Source organism: Rhinoraja longicauda, chromosome 22 (assembly GCF_053455715.1).
Source record: "Rhinoraja longicauda isolate Sanriku21f chromosome 22, sRhiLon1.1, whole genome shotgun sequence".
NCBI classification, from domain to species: Eukaryota; Metazoa; Chordata; class Chondrichthyes; order Rajiformes; family Arhynchobatidae; genus Rhinoraja; species Rhinoraja longicauda.
Window position 1 is genome coordinate 37,778,145 of NC_135974.1, and position 23,470 is coordinate 37,801,614.

At 53.6% G+C, this 23,470-nt stretch overlaps 1 protein-coding gene across 7 annotated transcripts in view; it reads left to right on the top strand.

Moving 5' to 3' along the window:
* The window catches only part of LOC144604582 (uncharacterized), a 151,425-nt gene that overhangs the window by 55,351 nt on the left and 72,604 nt on the right, over positions 1–23,470 (top strand). For 6 of the 7 annotated variants that reach the window (XM_078419186.1, XM_078419191.1, XM_078419192.1 and 3 more), the window contains exons 2-3: positions 12,801–12,955; positions 15,299–15,502. In XM_078419186.1, the coding sequence (XP_078275312.1) occupies positions 12,815–12,955; positions 15,299–15,502 (345 nt within the window). In that variant the 5' untranslated portion in view covers positions 12,801–12,814. Of the gene's footprint in view, positions 1–3,701; positions 3,922–12,800; positions 12,956–15,298; positions 15,503–23,470 lie in introns of those variants that run through there. The other variant, XM_078419188.1, reaches the window with a different exon arrangement.

A 23,470-nucleotide genomic window follows, 5' to 3' on the forward strand; every position in this document is an offset into this window, starting at 1 on the left:
CTATCCATGTACTGTCCAAATGTCTTGGAGTCACGGAGTCTTACAGCGTGGAACCTTGCCCACACTGGCCAATGTGTCCCATCTACACTAGTCCCACTTGCCCACACTGGCCAACGTGTCCCATCTACACTAGTCCCACTTGCCCACACTGGCCAACGTGTCCCATCTACACTAGTCCCACTTGCCCACACTGGCCAATGTGTCCCATCTACACTAGTCCCACTTGCCCACACTGGCCAACGTGTCCCATCTACACTAGTCCCACTTGCCCACACTGGCCAACGTGTCCCATCTACACTAGTCCCACTTGCCCACACTGGCCAACGTGTCCCATCTACACTAGTCCCACTTGCCCACACTGGCCAATGTGTCCCATCTACACTAGTCCCACTTGCCCACACTGGCCAACGTGTCCCATCTACACTAGTCCCACTTGCCCACACTGGCCAACGTGTCCCATCTACACTAGTCCCACTTGCCTGCGTTTGGCCCAAGTCCCTCTAAACCTTCCCTGCCAAGTACCGTCCAAATGCCTGTTAAATGTTATCGCACCTGCCTCAATGACTTCCTCCAACACCACTTCCTGTTTCTATTAAAAACTCTGGCCTTGAATCCTTGTTTCTCCTGTCTGTGGGTTCAAGCCTTTGCCCATTCATCTCACCTGTTCCCACATGACTTTATACACCTCTATAAGATCAACGTTCAGCGTCCTGGGTCCCAGCCTGCCCAACCTCTCCCCCTACCTCACGCCCCGTGTCCTGCCCAACCTCCCCATACCTCACGCCCCATGTCCTGGTCACGTGTCCCCCCCTACCTCACGCCCCGTGTCCTGGGCAGTCTCCCCCCCTACCTCACGCCCCGTGCCCTGGTCACGTGTCCCCCCCCTACCTCACGCCCCGTGCCCTGGTCACGTGTGTCCCCTACCTCACGCCCCGTGCCCTGGTCACGTGTCCCCCTACCTCACGCCCCATGCCCTGGTCACGTGTGTCCCCTACCTCACGCCCCGTGTCCTGCCCAACCCTCCCCCCTACCTCACGCCCCGTGTCCTGGCCAGTCCCCCCCCCTACCTCACGCCCCGTGCCCTGGTCACGTGTCCCCCCTACCTCACGCCCCATGCCCTGGTCACGCGTCCCCCCAACCTCACGCCCCGTGTCCTGGCCAGTCCCCCCCCCTACCCCACGCCCCGTGCCCTGGTCACGTGTCCCCCTACCTCACGCCCCGTGTCCTGCCCAACCCTCCCCCCTACCTCACGCCTCGTGTCCTGCCCAACCCTCCCCCCTACTTCACGCCCCGTGTCCTGGCCAGTCCCCCCCCCCCTACCTCACGCCCCGTGTCCTGGCCAGTCTCCCCCTACCTCACGCCCCGTGTCCTGGCCAGTCCCCCCCCCTACCTCACGCCCCATGCCCTGGTCACGCGTCCCCCCTACCTCACGCTCCATGTCATGGTCACGTCTCCCCCTACCTCACGCCCCGTGTCCTGGCAACATCTTCATAAATTATCTCTGATCTCTTTGAAATTTCCTTTTGGAAGTTGAATAGATTTCCGCATCCATCCCGGGCAGTGGAATTCCAGGTCAGGATTGTTCACAGCAAATGCTTTTCTTCAAGGCTTTTGTGTTTTACAACGACCTCCTCCTGTGCCCGGGTACTTGTGTCACCAGGAACACTTTCAGACGGCACGCTCTGTAGAATCTTTGTGATGTTGAACACATCGGGTCAATCACTTCCCAACTTCTCCACCAATCCCAACCTCCACTGAAGGCCGTGAGGTCATGTGATGGGGCAGAATTAGGCCATTCGGCCCATCGTCTACTCCATCATGGCTGGTCTATCTCTCCTCCTAACCCCATTCTCCCCGTAACCCCTGACACCCGCACTAACCAAGTCCTTCACCCCAAGCCACCCTACTGACCCAGACTCCCGTTCCCACGTTGGGTTTCAATGTAAGGCGGTAGAGTGGGTGGAGTTTTCCAGAGGGAGATGCATTTCTCCTTTCTCCACCTCTGCTGACGGCACGTTCACTCAGCACTCACGCCTCGTTAGAGTCAACCTGAAATAGAAATAGACGGAAATTGGCAAAAAGACAGGGGTCCCAGGGAAGTGTCGACCTGTGTCATTTTATCTATAATTAAGAACATACCTATCAAGTCATTTAACCTTCAGTGATGTGTATTGGGAGCATTAGACACAGACATGTGTACATTTTTAATGTGACACACTTATATTCCATAAAAGGCATCAAATATAAATACCGTGCAGGTGTCAGTGAGAATATACTCACCAATATCGCTTTAAATGTGATAAAACATCAAAATGGCCTTGTCCTTCCTGCACCCGTGAGACAGTAAGAGTGAGTGTGAGCAGGGGCAGTGGCCAGTGTTAATGTGAGCAGGGGCAGTGGCCAGTGTTAGTGTGAGCAGGGGCAGTGGCCAGTGTTAGTGTGAGCAGGGGTAGTGTCGGGAGTGAGCGTGAGCAATGGCAGTGTCGGGAGTGAGTATGAGCAGGGGTAGTGGAAGGTGTGAGTGTGAGCAGGAGTAGTGTCGGGGGTGAGTGAGTAGGGGTAGAGGCAGGCATGAGTGTGATCAGGGGTAGTGTCGGGGGTGAGTATGAGCAGGGGTAGTGGCAGGCGTGAGTGTGAGCAGGGGTAGTGTCGTGGATGAGTGTGAGCAGGGGTAGTGTCATGGGTGAGTGTGAGCAGGGGTAGTGTCATGGGTGAGTGTGAGCAGGGGTAGTGGCAGGCGTGAGTGTGAGCAGGAGTAGTGTCGGGGCGTAGGTGTGAGCAGGGGTAGTGTCGGTCGTAAGTGTGAGCAGGGGTAGTGGCAGGTATGAGTGCGAGTGGGGTAGTGACAGTAGTGAGTGTGAGCAATGATAGTGTGAGTGAGTGTGAGCACTAGTGTCAGGAACAGTGCACACCACTGATCCCCTGGGTGAGCGTGTGTTGTGGGCAGCCCCTGGCTATTGGTTGTGGACGGGAGGTGTCAGCTGCTGAGCTGGGTACATCACAGCGTGAACACTAGTTGCACCAGGATCTTCACTCTGCACCATGGCTGTGCACATACATGTGAACATGCACATGTCAGTGAACATGCACACTCTGTGAACACACACGTGTCAGGGAACACACACCTGTGAACACACATATCTGTAAGCACACACGCCTCAGTGAACATGCACGCTGGTGTGAGCACACACGTCTCTCTGCACATATCTGTGAACACAAGCCTCAGTGAACATGCAAGCCCCTGTGAACACGCACGCCCCTGTGATCACGCACGTGTTTGTGACGATGCACGCCCGTGTAAATGCCACTGCCCTGTAGGCGTGCACTTAAACCCCCCCAAACTGCGCACTGTACTCCTGGTGTGGTCACGTCAACATTATCATTGGAAGATTTTCTGCGGAATACCAAATTTGTAAAAATGTACAATCCTTGTAGTTGTCACAGCTTTAAAATATTTTAAATTAAAGTGTTATTTTTAAGAAATATGACACGTTACTTTATAATTCCTAAAATATCACACAGGGAACTGCAGCTCCAGGTTTATAAAGAAAGACACAGAGTGCTGACTTGGCGAGAGGTGGAGAGAATGCAGCTGTGAGTGGGTCCAGACACATTCTCACAGTAGTCTCGCTGCTGCCAGCCACTGATGTGGGTCGTTTGCCTGCATCTGCCTGCCAGCACTGTGTAGATGACCAGTGCACATCTGCCTGCCAGCACTGTGTAGATGACCGGTGCACATCTGCCTGCCAACACTGTGTAGATGACCAGTGCACATCTGCCTGCCAACACTGTGTAGATGACCAGTGCACATCTGCCTGCCAGCACACTGTGTAGATGACCAGTGCACATCTGCCTGCCAGCACACTGTGTAGATGACCAGTGCATCGACCAAGGTGCCGCCACTGGATATGGGGAGCGATGGTAAATGAGGGAATGTGCTGAGTCAGCGCTCCACTCTCGATGAAGGGATAATGATTGTAATTATGCACCAACGTTTGAAGGTCCATGTGGAATTTGTGAGTGAGATGGTGTGAGGGATGGCTTGGCTGGCAGCTCTGAGTGTACAGGGCAGTGCTTACATCGGTTTACAAGCCTGAATCTCACTGGCTCTTATGTGAGAGACAGCAGGTTTATATTTTACGTGACACCAGGTTTCTAGTAACGCCTGGCTGTGATGTTACAGAAACATATAAAATTCTTAAGGGATTGGACAGGTTAGATGCAGGAAAACTGTTCCCGATGTTGGGGGAGTCCAGAACCAGGGGCCACAGTGTAAGAATAAGGGGTCGGCCATTTAGGACTGAGATGAGGAAAAACTTTTTCACCCAGAGAGTTGTGAATCTGTGGAATTCTCTGCCACAGAGGGCAGTGGAGGCCAATTCACTGGATGTGTTCAAGAGAGAGTTAGATTTAGCTCTTAGGGCTAACGGGATCAAGGGATATGGGGAGAAGGCAGGAACGGGGTATGTGGATGATCAGCCATGATCATATTGAATGGGCGAATGGCGACTGCAGCTATTTTCTGTTTCTATGTGTAGATTTTTTTTAGATTTAGAGATAGAGCGCAGAAAAAGGCCCTTCGGCCCCCCAGGTCCGCGCTGCCCAGCGATCCCCGCACATTAACACCATCCTACTAGGGACAATTTTACATTTGCCCAGTCAATTAACCTACAAACCTGCACGACTTTGGAGTGTGGGAGGAAACCGAAGATTTCGGAGAAAACCCACGCAGGTCACGGGGAGAACGTACAAACTCCGTACAGACGGCGCCCGTAGTCAGGATCGAACCTGAGTCTCCAGCGCTGCATTCGCTGTAAGGCAGCAACTCTACCGCTGCGCCACCGTGCAGTGCCCTGGACTCACCACAGGTGTGAGCGGACGATCTCGCTGACAGCCCGTGTGGCACCATGCTGTGGCCCTGCGTCACCTTGAAATGCGCTGGTCCATGTTCTCACAGCTGGATGCAAATCAGTGGCAGTCACTGACCACCAACGTCCTTCATCTTGTCCTGCCCAGTGTTCACTCCATGGACACTAGGCCCCATGAAACGTCACCTATCCATGTTCTCCAAGGATGCTGCCTGACCCGCTGAGTTACTCCAGCACTCTGTGTCTATCCAGGACATCTGTCCTGTGAGGTTTCAAGTGAAAAATAAAGCAGCTGTATAAAGTTGGCAAGTCATGTTGCAGGTGTAATAACTTTGGTTGGGCCACGTTTGGAACTCTGTGTGTGGGTCTGATCGCCACATTACTGGAAGGATATGGAGGCTTTGGAGAATATGCAAAGAGATTCACCAGGATGTTGCCTGGGTTGGAGACTATTATAAGGAGACAACAAAGCTGGATTATTTCTCTGGAGCATCTGGGACTACGTTAAGGTGTCCAGTTAGGGGCAAGATAAATGCATGTGTTTTTGTATGGACAATCCATGTGAAGTTGACTTTGACATGTATGTGTGAGATTGGTCATGTCAGGCAGATACACGGATGAAACATCTGGCTCAAACACTGCATTTCCATTAACATGAAGTTTAGTTTGGAGATACAGCGCGGAAACAGGCCCTTCGACCCAGCGAGTCTATGCTGACCAGCGATCCCCGCACATTTATGCAATCCCACACATACACACGAGGGACAACTTGCCCTTTTACCGAGGCCAATGAACCCTGCACGTCTTTGGAGTGTGGAAGGAAAGTAGAGCACCCAGAGAACCCCACACGGTCACGGGGAGAACGTACACAGACAACACCCATTCTCCTGCACTCTCCCCATATCCTTCAGTTCCTCTCAAGTCTCAGCCTTGGTGCTGGAAGAAGCCTCAACATCACTCCCTGTGTTTCCCCAGACGAATGTTAATCAGGTCCCAGTTGGACCTGACGTCAACTGTTGGTCTCACCTGTGTTTTGTTGACAATTTAAAGGATCAGGTGTTTAATTCTTTACACACATGAAGCACAGATTGTAGTTTTTGACTTCAGTAGTGAGCAAGTGTGTGGGTGAGTTGGCTGAGCAAGAATACTCTGTCTTTTTTCTCATTATCCATCTAACTAGCCATTATCTGTATGGTTGTGTATAAATATATAGTTGTGTGTTGGAAGGAACTGCCTACGTGGTTTAAACCAAAGATAGACACAAAATGCTGGAGTAACTCAGTGGGACAGGCAGCATCTCTGGGGAGGAGGAGTGGGTGATGTTTCGGGGCGAGACCCTTCTTCGACCGTGTTATTCAATTAATGGGTCTGTTCAGCTGCAGCTAGAAAGCACTGCTGGTACAAAGCCCTAGTGCTGACTTGGCAATGGCCACACGCAGTGCAGCTGTGAGATGCCCTGGCCATTCCCAGTGTACCCCTGGCCCATCCCCAGTGTAGCCCTGGCCCATCCCCAATGTAGCCCTGGCCCATCCCCAGTGTAGCCCTGGCCCATCCCCAATGTAGCCCTGGCCCATCCCCAGTGTAGCCCTGGCCCATCCCCAGTGTAGCCCTGGCCCATCCCCAGTGTAGCCCTGGCCATTCCCTGTGTAGCCCTGGCCCATCCCCAGTGTAGCCCTGGCCATTCCCTGTGTAGCCCTGACCATCCCCAGTGTAGCCCGGGCCCATTCCCTGTGTAGCCCTACATTTAGTCCCTGTAGGACTAAATCTACATCACCTCTCTGGCTCCGACCCCACCCTCTCTGATCACTTAGCCATCACCATGTCTGTCAACATTCCCACCCCAGCTCAAAGGCAAAAACGCAAAATCAACTTCCGTAAGCTGAACTCTGTTTCACCTACCTCGCTCTCATCCTCCCTCTCTGAAATAATGTCCGCCTCTCCCTTCGTTGACCTCCACAGCCCCTCTGACCTCACTGACTACTACAACCGCACTCTCTCCTCCTGCCTCGACCAGCTTGCACCTATAAAAACCAAAACAGTTTCCTTCACCCACTCTGCTCCCTGGTTTACCCCTGAACTCCGCATGATGAAAACTCATGCCCGCCAACTTGAAAGACTCCGCAACAAAACAGGTCTCATAATTCACTCCCAAGCCTACAAAGACCACCTGCAGCACTATAAAGATGCCCTCTCCCGCGCCCACTCCACCTACTACTCTCAAATAATTCACTCTGGCTCCGGAAACCCAAAAACACTCTTCTCTACAATAAACAAACTCCTCAGCCCCCTGGACACCATCTCCCAATCATTCACAGTTGACAAATGCACCACTTTCCTTTCATTCTTCCAAAGCAAAATAGACAACATCTACAGCACCTTAACCACCACCGCACCTGCTCCCCCTCAAACCACCTGCCCCCCCTTATCCTGTCAGCCCCTGCCTCAGTTCTCCCCAGTCTCCACCACCGACCTCTCTGACCTCTTCACAGGAATAAAAACTGCCACCTGCTCTCTGGACCCCATCCCCTCCAGCTTTGTCAAGGCCTGCCTTCCTGCTCTCTCTCCACTTATCACTGCAACAATAAACTCCTCCCTGTCCATTGGCATCGTCCCGCCATCCCTCAAAATCGCTGCTGTCACCCCCATTCTGAAAAAACCTGGTCTAAACCCTGACACCCCAAACAACTTCAGACCAATCTCCAACCTACCCTTTCTGTCCAAAGTTTTGGAACGTGCTGTAGCTTCCCAACTCAAATACCACCTCTCTACCAATAACCTGTATGAAACTTTCCAATCCGGATTCCGCTCCAACCACTGTACTGAAACTGCGCTCCTCAAAATCACAAACGACCTCTTCCTCTCCTCCGACGCTGGCAACCTCAACATCCTCATCCTACTTGACCTCAGCGCCGCCTTTGACACCATAAATCACTCCATTCTCCTCACCCGACTTGAAACCTCCTTTAACATCACCGGCACAGCCCTATCCTGGTTCAAATCTTACCTCTCTGACAGGCACCAGTTCATCTCCATTAACAACTGTAAATCCCCCACCGCTCCCCTCCCCAAGGTGTCCCCCAAGGCTCAGTCCTTGGCCCCCTCCTCTTCATCCTCTACCTGTTCCCCCTTGGTCAATTAATCCGCCGTCATGGTCTCAACTTCCACTGCTTCGCCGATGATATCCAGCTCCTCATCTCCACCAAGTCAATCTCCCCCACCACACACTCTACACTGACAAACTGCATCACTGAAATAAAATCTTGGCTTCAATCAAATTTCCTCAAACTCAACTGCAACAAATCTGAAATCATCATCATTGGTCCAAAAACGCTCACCAAATCCACCCAAAACTTCATCCTCAACATTGATGGTCTCCCAGTATCCACCTCACCTCACATCCGGAATCTTGGAATCATCTTTGATCAAACCCTCTCCTTCGACAAACACATCAAACACATCACAAAGACAGCCTTCTTCCACCTCAAAAACATTGCCCGTCTCCGTCCATCCCTCTCCTCCACAGCTGCAGAAACCCTCATCCACGCCTTCATCACCTCCCGTCTGGACTACTGCAACAGCCTCCTCTATGGCGCACCCTCAAAAATCATCAGTAAACTTCAATACATTCAAAACTCCGCTGCCCGTCTACTCACCCACACCCCGATCCGTGACCATATCACCCCCGTCCTTTACAAACTCCACTGGCTCCCCATCCCCCAGAGAATCCAGTACAAAATCCTCCTCATGACCTACAAAGCCCTCCATAACCTGGCCCCATCCTACCTGACCGACCTCCTCCACAGGCACACTCCCACCTGCACCCTCCGCTCTGCTGCTGCCAATCTCCTATCCCCCCACATCCGGACCAAACTCAGATCCTGGGGGGACAGGGCTTTCTCCATCGCTGCTCCCACCCTATGGAACTCACTACCCCAAACCGTCAGAGACTCCTCCACACTCACCACATTCAAAACATCACTGAAGTCTCACCTGTTCAGTACTGCCTTCAACCACTGAAGGTCACCTCACCTTCTGTCTCCTTTCTCTGTTCGTTTACTTATTTATCTATTTATTCACTTCCCTATGTTCTCTAAATCCCTGTAAAGCGTCTTGAGTATATGAAAAGCGCTATATAAATGTAATGCATTATTATTATTATTATTATTCCCAGTGTAGCCCTGACCCATCCCCAGTGTAGCCCTGACCCATCCCCAGTGTAGCCCTGACCCATCCCCAGTGTAGCCCTGACCCATCCCCAGTGTAGCCCTGGCCCATTCCCTGTGTATCCCTGGCCCATCCCCAGTGTAGCCCTGACCCACCCCCAGTGTAGCCCTGACCCACCCCCAGTGTAGCCCTGACCCCCAGTGTAGCCCTGGCCCATTCCCTGTGTATCCCTGGCCCATCCCCAGTGTAGCCCTGACCCATCCCCAGTGTAGCCCTGACCCACCCCCAGTGTAGCCCCAGTGTAGCCCTGGCCCATTCCCTGTGTATCCCTGGCCCATCCCCAGTGTAGCCCTGGCCCACCCCCAGTGTAGCCCTGACCCATCCCCAGTGTAGCCCTGACCCATCCCCAGTGTAGCCCGGGCCCATCCCCAGTGTACCCCTGGCCATCCCCAGTGTAGCCCTGACCCATCCCCAGTGTACCCCTGGCCATCCCCAGTGTAGCCCTGGCCCATTCACAGTGTAGCCCGGGCCCATCCCCAGTGTACCCCTGGCCATCCCCAGTGTAGCCCTGGCCCATTCACTGTGCCAGCCACAGATGTACATGGTGCATGGACCACCCTGCACTGTGTGTGGACAGTGTGTGGCCGGTGTGTGGCCGGTGTGTGGACAGGCAGGGGGTGGGTGGGGTCTCCATCTACAGCACACACTCCCTGAACACCACCTACCTCTTGCCTCTCTCTCCGCTCTTGCTCTCTCCTTTCAAGCCAGCGGTGAAATGTATCATTTATAATCTATTCTTCAGCACAAGTCCTGACACAGGGTTGTAGCAGGGAGCTGGCACTGGGATGAATATTCATATTCCCCTGTGATGGGGAATAGATTGGGTGTTTATTGCTAGCCTTGCCCAGCAGCATTGTGAACGGTCCAAGCCCTGCCTTTCACTAGTCTCTCCATATTGTGAACAATGGACAGTCATTATCTGTAGTCTCCTTGTGATAAATCTCGGGGTCAATATTGCTGTGGTTTGTGTCACTGTGATCCCTGCAGTAACTGAACATAAACTGGGAATGCAGGAAGAAAGGCCGGGATTGCCCAACACAGGGGGGTAATGACAAGGACACACAATCCCGCCTCTCGCCAATCCCACTCCCCAATTGGTGCTGTGTGGATGTTCATTCTCACATTGCGGTCTGCTCCACCCCTCTCAGCCCAGGCCCTCTCCCAGTCTCCTCACCTCCCCTCCTCACCCCTACCCCCACCCCTCTCAGCCCAGGCCTCTCCCAGTCTCCTCACCTCCCCTCCTCACCCTTACCCCCACCCCTACCCCCACCCCTACCCCCACCACTACCATCCCCCCTACCCCCACCCCTACCCCCACCCCTACCGCCACCCCTACCCCCACCCCTACCCCCACCACTACCCCCACCACTACCATCCCCCCTACTCCCACCCCCAGCCCCCACCCCTCTCAGCCCAGGCCCTCTCCCTGTCTCCTCACCTCCCCTCCTCACCCCTACCCCCACCCCTACCCCACCCCTACCCCCACCCCTACCCCCACCCCTCTCAGCCCAGGCTTCTCCCTGTCTCCTCACCTCCCCTCCACACCCCCACCCCTGCCCCCCCCCCCACCATGTCCCTCCCTCCCCCCCCACCATGTCCCTCCCTGCCCCCACCACCAACTCACCTCCCCTCCCCACCCCCAGCCCACACCCCTCTCTGCCCCACCATGTCCCTCCCTGCCCCCAGCACCAACTCACCAAACAGGCCCTTCAGCCCAACATCCCACACCGGCCAACATGTCCCATCTACACTTGTCCCATCTGCCTGCGTTTGGTCCATATCCCTCCAAACCTGTCCTATCCATGTACCTGTCTAACTGTTTCTTAAATGTTGGGATAATCCCAGGCTCAACTACCTCCTCTGGCAGCTCGTTCCATACACCCACCACCCTCTGTGTGAAAAGTTACCCCTCAGATTCCTATTCCATCTTTTCCTCTTCACCTTGAACCCATGTCCTCTGGTCCTCGATTCCCCTACTCTGGGCAAGAGACTCTGTGCATCTCCCCGATCTATTCCTCTCATGAGGAATGAGGATCTCAGGATCTGCACCGTCCATGCAAGAACAGCCCATCACCTGCACAAGTGGGGGATGTCAGACAGACAGACAGATAGACAGCCCTGCTTGCGACTGCAGATATCCAGACCAGACCATCCCACACATGGTGAATGACTGCTCACTGAGGCTTCTCCCTGGTGGCATCAAGGCCATCCACCCACAACTGCTGCTGCCCTGCCCTGGCCTGGCCTGGATGTCCACCCTTGACCTACAACGTTGGGCCGTGCACGCCATACGCAAGAAGAAGAGGAAGAATGAGGAATGTGTCAAGTGTCCGGCGATTCTGAAATGGTGCAAGTGAATTAGAAGGCAGTATGAAGTGTTGCTTTTACAGGGGGGATGGGAGGAGAGAGGAAGGTTGGTAAAGATGCCAGCTGTCTGGAAAGGCCAGGGGTTAGTGTACAGTGTTGCCCCTCTGCCCTTCATGTGATGCTTGGCAGCTCGTGGGAGCAGTTAACGAGGCGACTAGGTTGTGCTGGAAGAGGGGACCGTGCAGGGTGGGTGGGTGAGGGGTCAGAACAGGACCCTCTGTTAGGAAGGAGATGAGGAGAAATTTCTTTAGTCAGAGGGTGGTGAATCAGTGGGATTCATTGCCACAGAATCGATTTTTGATTAGTACAGGTGTCAGGGGTTATGGGGAGAAGGCAGGTGAATGGGGTTAGGAGGGAGAGATAGATCAGCCATGATTGAATGGTGGAGTGGACTTGATGGCCTAATTCTACACCTGTCATGTGACCTTATGAACAACCAGACATTAAATAATGGAAGGTTCCAGTCTGGGGAAGATTGCATTGTGGGTACTGAGGCTCTATTGCCCACAGGCTTGAGTTGGGGCAATGGGGATTGTTCTCAAAACTTGAGATGAAGAGAGTCTTCTCGACTGTTAATGTCTGGAGATCTTCCTGTCAGAGGGTTCTGGATCAGGAGGTAAATCAGTTGAAGGCTAAGGTTGATTAAATGCGTGGGCACTTGTGGGCAGGTATTTGGAGTGGCTGGACAAGGTTGACAATTGACCACAGATTTACCGGCTGGCTGGACTTTGGTGCCCTCTCTTTCATTGTCTTACCTGTAATTGCACAACGCACTGACTTATTGCTCCATGCTCCGATCCATTCACTCCCAAATGATGCATCGAGCTTCCAGGTCAATAATGATATGGGTTGCTGATTGATCCGTGAGTCAGCAGCACTAAGGATGACATCAGCTAATCCTCAATACACTTTGCAAATCGCAAGTTCTAATATGATGACTGAAATGTGAAATAAAATCACTGGACTGCAGAAGTGTGCACTCAATGCATCAATAAACCAAAGCTGATTACTGCTTGAAAATTAGCCTGCTCACCTAATCCCATTGGAAGCAGGAAGATGAATGTTATCTGCTGACAATGTTGATGGCAGACGCGGTCCAGTAAATCCACACAAAGTGGCACTCTTACAACGGATATGAATGTTTATTTTGCTGGGCGAATGTGCAAAGCAATTTAGAAAAGCAGATTTGGTTAATGCTGAAACATACTGTGATATTCGGTCAAACTGCCAAGCCCTTTGATTTGTACTTAATATCTTTAGTTTGCCTTTTCTCATCCTGAAGCTTTTGAAACGGGCTTTCATCTTCTACTTGCCATCGAACACAGTGTTTTTCTCTTTCAGGATAACGTGTAACTATGACAACGGAGTGCAGCCCGGATTCTGAGTTAACGAATGTTGAGCAGCGTTCTCCCGGGGAGGAGCAGCCAGTGGGCAAGCTAGAGATGGCAGACAACAGAGAGAGTCTGCCCACCGACTCCAACAACAAGCAGGAACAGGTAACAGCAGACCACCCACTCACCTTGCCCACTCACCTTGCCCACCGACCCCCACAACAGGCAGGAACAGGTAACAGCCCACTGCCCACTCACCTTGCCCACTCACCTTGCCCACTCACCTTGCCCACCGACCCCAACAACAAGCAGGAACAGGTAACAGCCCACCGCCCACTCACCTTGCCCACTCACCTTGCCCACCGACCCCAACAACAAGCAGGAACAGGTAACAGCAGACCACCCACTCACCTTGCCCACTCACCTTGCCCACTCACCTTGCCCACTCACCTTGCCCACTCACCTTGCCCACCGACACCAACAACAAGCAGGTACAGGTAACAGCCCACCGCCCACTCACCTTGGTCACTGACGGCCTGTGTATGGTGCGAATAACAACCTGGTCACTTGTGATCACTTACTATCAATAATAACCTGGTGTGTTTCTCAGTACCATTGACAACTTGTTCACTGACAGTCTGTGTCCGGGACCATTGACTAATCAGTCACTTGTGGTCACTTGCTGTACCTTTGCCAACCTGGTCACTGACATCTGCTCACTTTACCATTAACATCTTGGTCACTGAGGGTCTGTGTCAGGTACCACTAACAAGTGGATTGTGTGAGGAGCTGCCAGGTTGACCTGTCTGAAGAAGGGTCTCGGCCTGAGATGTCACCCATTCCTCGTCTCCAGAGATGCTGCCTGTCCCACTGTTACTCCAGCACTTTGTGTCTATCTTAGGTTGACTAGTAAAGAGAGGTAAATGGTGGGGAGTGTGATGTTTGTGATGGTCTGGGCTCCATCTACAATGGTGGGGAGTGTGGTGTGTGTGTTGGTCTGGGCTCCATCTACAATGGTGGGGAGTGTGGTGTGTGTGTTGGTCTGGGCTCCATCTACAATGGTGGGGAGTGTGGTGTGTGTGATGGACTGGGCTCCATCTACAATGGTGGGGAGTGTGGTGTGTGTGTGTTGGTCTGGGCTCCATCTACAATGGTGGGGAGTGTGGTGTGTGTGTTGGTCTGGGCTCCATCTACAATGGTGGGGAGTGTGGTGTGTGTGATAGACTGGGCTCCATCTACAATGGTGGGGAGTGTGGTGTGTGTGATGGGCTGGGCTACATCTACATCTACAATGGTGGGGAGTGTGGTGTGTGTGATGGGCTGGGCGACTACCACAACTCTCTGCAATTTCTTGTGGACTTGGGCCGAGCCGATGGGTTGTTTTAATTCCATGTAATAATGTCTTGATCCTTTCTGTAGAAAGTTGCAGTATCAGCAGTGATGAGTTATCATGGAGTTATGTTGCATAAAAACAGGCCCTTCGGCCCAACGTACCCATGCCAACCAAGACACCACACCTCATCTCATCTGCCCATGTTTGGCCCATATCCCTGTAAACCTTTCCTATCATGTCCAAATGTCTATTATACCAGCCTCAACTACCTCCTCTGGCAGCTCGTTCCTTACACCCACCACCTCCCTCAGGTCCCTATTCCATCTATCCCCACTCACCTTAAACCACTGCTGTCTAGTTGCAGAGAGACGTGCCTTGGGTAAAAGACTGCATTGTCTGTGTCTCTATTCCTCTAGTGATCTTACCCTGGAGACATTGTGCACATCCCTGCAATAGGAACATTTATCAACAAGTCTTTGGAAACCGAGTCAGGCATCATTTCCCTAATCAGGTTAATATTTAAAAACAATATTTGGCCCATTTTTTTAATATTGAATAATATTCTTAACAGACCTGTGACATTTGCCAGCTCATGATTTAAACATGAGTAGTTCTCTCAAATGGTTGCTGTTTGATTTTATTAATTAAACACGTCTTGAAATATTTAGCAGGCTTTCTTCAGCTAAAAGCTCAAACTGAATTATAAATAAACAAGTGTTGAAAGGGATTAAAAATGTAAGAAATTGCATCTGCTGTTCTTCTCTTGCTGTTGACAGTTTGACCCTGGATTAAAACACTGATATTTTGGGGGAGACAAGCAACAATTGAGCTTCTGCGGATTTCAATCCAACTCCTGTACGGAGGGAGGAAAGATGATTCGGCTTCTCCGAAATTTTTCCTTCTCAGTTTTTTAACAAAAAATAAACTCAAGGAGCCAAATGGTTGCCTCTCTGGGCTAAAGCCCTGCATCCTGTAAATCTATTTTACACTTAACATGAATTAAGTCATTTTGACACATAATCTTTCTTTGTGACTGAATTGCAGAACTATTGCCGAATAGATTCCGAACATGTCTTGCCAAATGTTTTGTTCCGATGCAAATAAAGCAAGAAGCAAATTGCAAACATTCTACTTCACAAATGTAATTTGATATTTTCCTTTGCATTTGCCGACAGAACTCTGAGAAAGATCAGAAAGCAGAGACCATTCCCAGAGTAGTTGAGGAGCTGTACACTGGGGAAACCGATGAGGACAAAACGTCGGAGAGGACCACTCCCGGCAGGACCCCCAAGTCACCAATGAAAGGCTCGAAAAAGCCCAAGGCCGTGGGCTGCAAGGTGGCGCTCCTGGACGGCACCGAGTTCGTGTGTGAGGTGGAGGTGAGGCGAGGCGAGGTGGGGGAGTGGAGGCGAGGTGGGGGAGTGGAGGCGAGGTGGGGGAGTGGAGGCGAGGTGGGGGAGTGGAGGTGAGGCGAGGCAAGGTGGGGGAGTGGAAGCGAGGTGGGGGAGTGGAGGCGAGGTGGGGGAGTGGAGGCGAGGTGGGGGAGTGGAGGCGAGGTGGGGGAGTGGAGGCGAGGTGGGGGAGTGGAGGCGAGGCGAGGCAAGGTGGGGGAGTGGAGGCGAGGCGAGGTGAGGTGAGGTGGGGGAGTGGAGGCGAGGCAAGGTGGGGGAGTGGAGGCGATGTGAGGTGAGGTGGGGGAGTGGAGGCAAGGCGGGGGAGTGGAGGCGAGGCGGGGGAGTGGAGGCGAGGTGGGGGAGTGGAGGCGAGGTGGGGGAGTGGAGGCGAGGTGGGGGAGTGGAGGCGAGGTGGGGGAGTGGAGGCGAGGTGGGGGAGTGGAGGCGAGGCGAGGCAAGGTGGGGGAGTGGAGGCGATGTGAGGTGAGGTGGGGGAGTGGAGGCAAGGTGGGGGAGTGGAGGCGAGGTGGGGGAGTGGAGTGGAGGAGAGGCGAGGCAAGGTGGGGGAGTGGAGGCGATGTGAGGCAAGGCGGGGGAGTGGAGGCAAGGCGGGGGAGTGGAGGCGAGGCGGGGGAGTGGAAGCGAGGCGAGGCAAGGCGAGGTGGGGGAGTGGAGGCGAGGCGGGGGAGTGGAGGCGAGGTGGGGGAGTGGAGGCGAGGTGGGGGAGTGGAGGCGAGGTGGGGGAGTGGAGGCGAGGCGAGGCAAGGTGGGGGAGTGGAGGTGAGGTGAGGTGGGGGAGTGGAGGCGATGTGAGGTGAGGTGGGGGAGTGGAGGCGATGTGAGGTGAGGCGGGGGAGTGGAGGCGTGGCGGGGGAGTGGAGGCGTGGCGGGGGAGTGGAAGCGAGGCGAGGCAAGGCGAGGTGGGGAGGCTTGGTCTGTGATGTGTGAGGTGGAGGCGAGGTGGGGGAGTGGGGGCGAGGCAAGGGAGGCTTGGTCTGTGGTTGTCCAGCCGCCAACCTCTGGGTTCACCGAGGAATCTGGGGCGCGAGTGCCAAGCAGTTGCATGATGGGTCACGTGCTGGCAGAGGAGATTGGCTTGGCAGGGCCAGCACAGATATCGTGGGCTGAAGGGCCTGCTCCTATACTGTATGTTCTATGTACTGAGGCAAGCGGTTCACGGGTCCAGAAACCCAATGACAAATGGTGCAATAACATCCCAATCACTGTTGTGTTCGGTTTAGATTGTGCCTTTTTAATTTCAAGAGTCAAGTGTGTTTTATTGTCGTGTGTCCCAGGTAGAACAATAACATTTGTACTTGAGAGAAACGGGAGAGAGAAAGTGCAGTGTGTGTGTATACAGATACTCACAAATACACACACACATATATACATCTGTATGTGTGTATACTGATCTGATACACACACACATAGATACACACAAGAAAACAAACAATAATAGTGCAATAATAATAATAATAATAGTCTATTGTCATTCAGAGCTTATTTGCAGGTAATACCCTGCTGGTTGTAGGGAAGGAGCTGTTCCTGAACCTAGACGTTACAGTTCTCAGGCTCCTGGACCTTCTCCCTGATGGCAGGGATGGTGTGGGTCAGTGAGAGTGTGGGTCAGTGAGAGTGTGGCCAGGGTGGTGTGGGTCAGTGAGAGTGTGGCCAGGGTGGTGTGGGTCAGTGAGAGTGTGGCCAGGGTGGTGTGGGTCAGTGAGAGTGTGGGTCAGTGAGTGTGTGGGTCAGTGAGAGTGTGGCCAGGGTGGTGTGGGTCAGTGAGAGTGTGGCCAGGGTGGTGTGGGTCAGTGAGAGTGTGGCCAGGGTGGTGTGGGTCAGTGAGAGTGTGGCCAGGGTGGTGTGGGTCAGTGAGAGTGTGGCCAGGGTGGTGTGGGTCAGTGAGAGTGTGGCCAGGGTGGTGTGGGTCAGTGAGTGTGTGGCCAGGGTGGTGTGGGTTAGTGAGTGTGTGGCCAGGGTGGTGTGGGTCAGTGAGAGTGTGGGTCAGGGTGGTGTGGGTCAGTGAGAGTGTGGGTCAGTGAGAGTGTGGCCAGGGTGGTGTGGATCTGTGATGATGCTGGCTGCCTTTTTTAGGCAGCGCCTCGTGTAGATCCCACCGATGGTGGGGGGGTCAGCTCCTGTGATGGGCCTTTGATGGTGGGGGGGTCAGCTCCTGTGATGGGCCTTTGATGGTGGGGGTGTCAGTGTGTGATGGACCAGGCAGTGTTCACAACTTATTGCAGTCGTCTTTGTTCCTGGGCGTTCAATTTCGTGTTTTCATTTAGAATTAAATAATTGAACTAATCCAAATCTGCTAAATTACTAAAGCGCATAAAACAGTGAATGGAACGAGATGGGCCGAAGGGCCCGTTTCCAAACTGTTTCTAAACTAAACTTGGATTAATTGATGGGGCCACAGAGAGATTGAACAGACATCAAAGGCAGAGGCACAGATTTCAAAGCTTTGGAAGGGAGGTTGGTGGGGAGATGAGAACCTTGCCTTGGGGTGGTTGGGATCTGAGGTGGGGGGGGGGTGGGGTGGGGTGGGGTGGGGTGGGGTGGGGTGGGGTGGGGTGGGGTGGGGTGGGGGGGGGTGGGGTGGGGGGGGGTGGGGTGGTTGGGATCTGAGGTGGGGGGGGGGGTGGGGTGGGGGGGGGGGTGGGGTGGGGGGGGGTGAGGTCAGTACCACATAAGGTGGCACAGAACTCTAGTCGTGTTGGATTCCATGGCATTCTAGACTGGCAGCGAGCATGTAGGGGTAGTATCAGAAGCTCTCGCACAGAGATAGTGGGCTGAATGGCCTCCGTAACTCTCTGATGTTGTTGAGAGAGGCTGGACCATTGGTCAGTGAGTGTGGCTGGAGTGAACAAGGGCCGGCCCTGTAACTCAGGCACGTCTGGGTTAGGCTCAACCCACCACTACATGGCCACTTACCATCGCAGGCAATGGCCACTGCCCACCCACAGCTTCCTCATGGTAGTTCCCAGCTACAAGACCTGGCACACTCACACCCACCCTGGCACTGACACACCCACACCTGCCCTGGCCCTGACACACTCACACACTCACACACTCACACCAGCCCTGGCACTGACACACTCGCACCCTCCCCGGCCCTGACACACTCACACCCGCCCTGGCCCTGACACACTCACACACTCACACCTGCCCTGGCACTGACACACTCACACCCGCCCCAGCCCTGACACACCCACACCTGCCCCGGCCCTGACACACCCACACCTGCCCTGGCCCTCACACACTCACACCTGCCCTGGCCCTGACACACTCACACCTGCCCTGGCACAGACACACTCACACCCGCCGTGGCACTGAGACACTCACACCCGCCCCGGCCCTGACACACTCACACCCGCCCCGGCCCTGACACACTCACACCTGCCCTGGCACTGACACACTCACACCCGCCCCAGCCCTGACACACCCACACCTGCCCTGGCCCTGACACACTCACACACACCCTGGCCCTGACACACTCACACCCGCCCTGGCACTGACACACTCACACCTGCCCTGGCCCTGACACACTCACACCCGCTCTAGCACTGACACACTCATTCCTCTGGATACTAACGTGACACACTTGCACTGGGTACTAACACACTCACACCTTTTCTCAGTCCTTCTCTGATGCTAACGCACTATCTTCAGGCCCTGACGTTACACTATGTCCTCCCTGAGCACCAACACACACTCACCCTGGGCACCAACACACTCTCTCCATCGGAGACTCTCTCTCTCTCCACTCTCTCCACTGTCACTGCTGTGCTCACTGTGTGGTTCTCCTCACGTGTCTCTCCCCACGTGTCTCCCCCCGTGTCTCCCCTCTCCCCACATGTCTCCCCCTCTCTCCCCCTGTGTCTCCCTCTCCCCCCATGTCTCCCTCTCTCCCCACATGTCTCTCCCCCTGTGTTTCCTCTCCCGGTCGCTGGAGCAGGTGCAGCTGTATGCGGTGCCAATCAGAGGTTGTGTATGTGGCTGTAATGGTCTGTTGTGCCAGATGGCCATGTAATGAGACCATGTAATGAGGCGGCGATGTTCACTTAATGATCAGCCCGGCAACCCTTGGCTTTGTTGGAATATTCACCGTGTGACCATTGCATTAGCAATATCCATCACTCCTCAGTGAAGGAGAGTGCAGTGTCTCACCCTGATAACGTGTGTGCTCATGAAGCAGATTAGCGTAGAGATGCCACACAATATGTATGTACAGGTGCAGGGATCTCTGGTGAAAATACAGAGCTCTCATGTGGACATTTATTCACAAAATGCTGGAGTAACTCAGCAGGTCAGGCAGCATCTCAGGAGAGAAGGAATGGGTGACGTTTCAGGTCGAGACCCTTCTTCAGACTGACATACATCAGCAACCTAACATACATCACTGTGGAAATACATATACTAATGGTGGAAAATAGCATCGATACCACAACCTTTTTCTTAGGCAAGCCCCTGTCTGTCAGCAAATCGTGTTGGCCACAAAGAAACCAGCATTTATAATGTCTGCCTTGTCTGTCTGGTTCACCTCTCTATTCATACAGTGGTACAGCAAGGAAACAGGCCCTTCGGCCCAACTTGCCCAATCCAACCAAGATGCCCCATCTATGCTAGTCCCACCTGCCTGCGTGTGCCCCATATCCCTATCCATGTACCTGTCCAAATGTCTTTTGAACATTGTTATAATACCTGCCACAACTACCTCCTCCGGCAGCTCGTCCCATTTACCCACCGCCCTTTATAATATATTCCTTTATTCGTCCCACACCGGGGAAATTTACAGTTACAGCAGCAAAGTGGAGAGCAAGAGATCATTCATTATAAATAAAAGATACATAAATTGTCATCAGTTTCCGTGTGTTCTTAGCTGTTATTGTTGACTCGTCTGCTGGGAGCAGTGCTGGTTGTGCAGTCTCACAGCAGCGGGAAGGAAGGACCTCTGATATCTCTCCTTCACGCACTTGGGGTGAAGGAGTCTGTCACTGAAGGAGCTACTCAGTGTAGTGACAGTGTCCTGCATGGGGTGGGAGTCGTTGTCCAGCAGCGATGTTAGCTTTGCCATCATCCTCCTCTCTCCCACCGCCTGCACTGAGTCGAGGGGGCAACCCAGGACAGAGCTGGCCTTCCTGACCAGCTTGTCGAGTCTCTTCCCTTCCGCCGCTGAGATGCTGCTGCTCCAACAGACCACTCCATAGAAGATGGCCGATGCAACCACCGTGTTGTAGAAGGTCCTTAGGAGTGGCCCCTGCACTCCAAACGACCTGAGTCTCCTTAGCAGATAAAGTCTGCTCTGGCCCTTTCTGTATAGCGCATCGGTGTTTTCAGTCCAGTCCAGTTTATTGTTGAGGTAGACACCCAGGTACTTATAAGATCCCACCCTCTCGATGTCCATTCCCTGGATGTTGACCGGTGTCGGGGGGACCTGGCTGCGCCTGTGGAAATCTACCACCATCTCCCTGGTTTATATGAAAACGTTGCCCATCAGGTTCTTATTAAATCTTTCCCGTCTCACCTTAAACTTATGTCCTCTGGTTCTTGGTTCCCCTAAGCTGAGTAAAAGACTCTGTGCATTCAACCGATCTATTCCCTTTGTGATCTTGTACACATCGATAAGACCACCCCTCAGCCCTGTGCACTGAACAAATCAAGTCCCAGCCTGCCCCACCTCTCCCTGTAGGTCAGGCTCCCCGAGTCCAGGCAACATCCTCTCCAATCTTCTCTGCGCCCTTTCTCACTTCATTTTCGTCATCTCTTTCACTGTGATTAGTTCTTTTCCCGGCACCTCATTTAACCGTGAGTTTTCTCCAGTCCAGTTTCCACCTCCCATCTCCCACCCATCACTTTCATTCTCATTCCTGCCATCTGCAATCCCTGCCTAACCTGGATGCCATTCAATCTAGTTTAGTTTAGAGATACAGTGCAGAAACAGGCCCTTCGGCCCACCGAGTCCGCGCCGCCCAGCGATCCCCGTACACGAGTTCAACGATACACGCCAGGGACAATTTACAGAACCCAATTAACTGACAAATCTTTGTGGGAGGAAACCGGAGCTCCCAGAGGAAACCCACATGGTCACGGGGAGAATGTACAAACTCCGTACAGACAGTACCCGTAGTCAGGATCGAACCCAGGTCTCTGGTGCTGCAAGTGCTATAAGGCAGTAACTCTACACTGCCCCACCGTGCAGTAACTACCGCTGCCCCACCGTGCAGTAACTACCGCTGCCCCACCGAGCAGTAACTACCGCTGCCCCACCGTGCAGTAACTACCACTGCACCACCGTGCAGTAACTACCGCTGCCCCACCGAGCAGTAACTACCGCTGCCCCACCGTGCAGTAACTCTACCGCTGCCCCACCGTGCAGTAACTACCGCCGCCCCACCGTGCTGTAACTACCGCTGCCCCACCGTGCTGTAACTACCACTGCCCCACCGTGCTGTAACTCTACACTGCCCCACCGTGCTGTAACTACCACTGCCCCACCGTGCTGTAACTCTACACTGCACCACCGTGCAGTAACTACCGCTGCCCCACCGTGCAGTAACTCTACCGCTGCCCCACCGTGCAGTAACTACCACTGCCCCACCGTGCAGTAACTCTACACTGCACCACCGTGCAGTAACTACCGCTGCCCCACCGTGCAGTAACTACCGCTGCCCCACCGTGCAGTAACTACCACTGCCCCACCGTGCAGTAACTACCACTGCCCCACTGTGCAGTAACTACCGCTGCCCCACCGTGCAGTAACTACCACTGCCCCACCGTGCAGTAACTACCGCTGCACCACCGTGCTGTAACTACCGCTGCCCCACCGTGCTGTAACTACCACTGCCCCACCGTGCTGTAACTACCACTGCCCCACCGTGCTGTAACTACCGCTGCCCCACCGTGCAGTAACTACCGCTGCCCCACCGTGCAGTAACTCTACACTGCACCACCGTGCAGTAACTACCGCTGCCCCACCGTGCTGTAACTCTACACTGCCCCACCGTGCAGTAACTACCAGTGCCCCACCGTGCAGTAACTACCAGTGCCCCACCGTGCAGTAACTACCAGTGCCCCACCGTGCAGTAACTCTACACTGCCCCACCGTGCAGTAACTACCAGTGCCCCACCGTGCAGTAACTACCAGTGCCCCACCGTGCAGTAACTACCGCTGCACCACCGAGCAGTAACTACCGCTGCACCACCGAGCTGCCCTGGCCTGGTCCGCCTTATTTTGGATCTGTACCGGGACTCTAATTATTCATTTTGTTTATATTCAATTTATTGATCTCAACGTTGACATTTAATTGCGCATTATCCTCTGGCCGCTGGAGCTGTGACCGGGCCAGTGGAGACAAACGTGCAGTGACTGCCTTCCCTGCGGTCCACGATCCCACACAATGTTCATATCAACCTGCTTTCATTCAGCAGGAATAAGGTCTTGGAATCGGTGGAAAGATTTGCAAAACACAGAGCTGAATTGTTGAAGTCAAGAGCAAAGCAGAGAGACACGTGGGAGGAGTGGACACACTGGGCAGGGAATGGGAATGGGGTTGGGATTGGGATTGGGGTTGGGAATGGGATTGGGAGTGGGATTGCGGTTGCGGTTGGCGAGTTAGAGGGTCACACAGGGGCAAGGTCATGATTGGTTTATGATTGGTGGCCTCAAGGTCAAGGCTCAAAGTGGATCAGTGCGAGTAAACATGGTGGTGAATGGTGATGGTGTGGGATAGGATATTACAGCAGAATGGTGCTTCCACCAGTGTGGGGGTCTAGGACCAGAGGCTGTAGCCTCAGAATTAAATGACGTACCTTCAGAAAGGAGATAAGGAGGACTTTTAGTCAGAGGGCGGTGAATCTGTGGAACTCATTGCCACAGACGGCTGTGGAGGCCACAAGTCCACGGTATGTTTAAGGCAGAGGTTGACAGATTCTTATTAGTGCGGGTGTCAG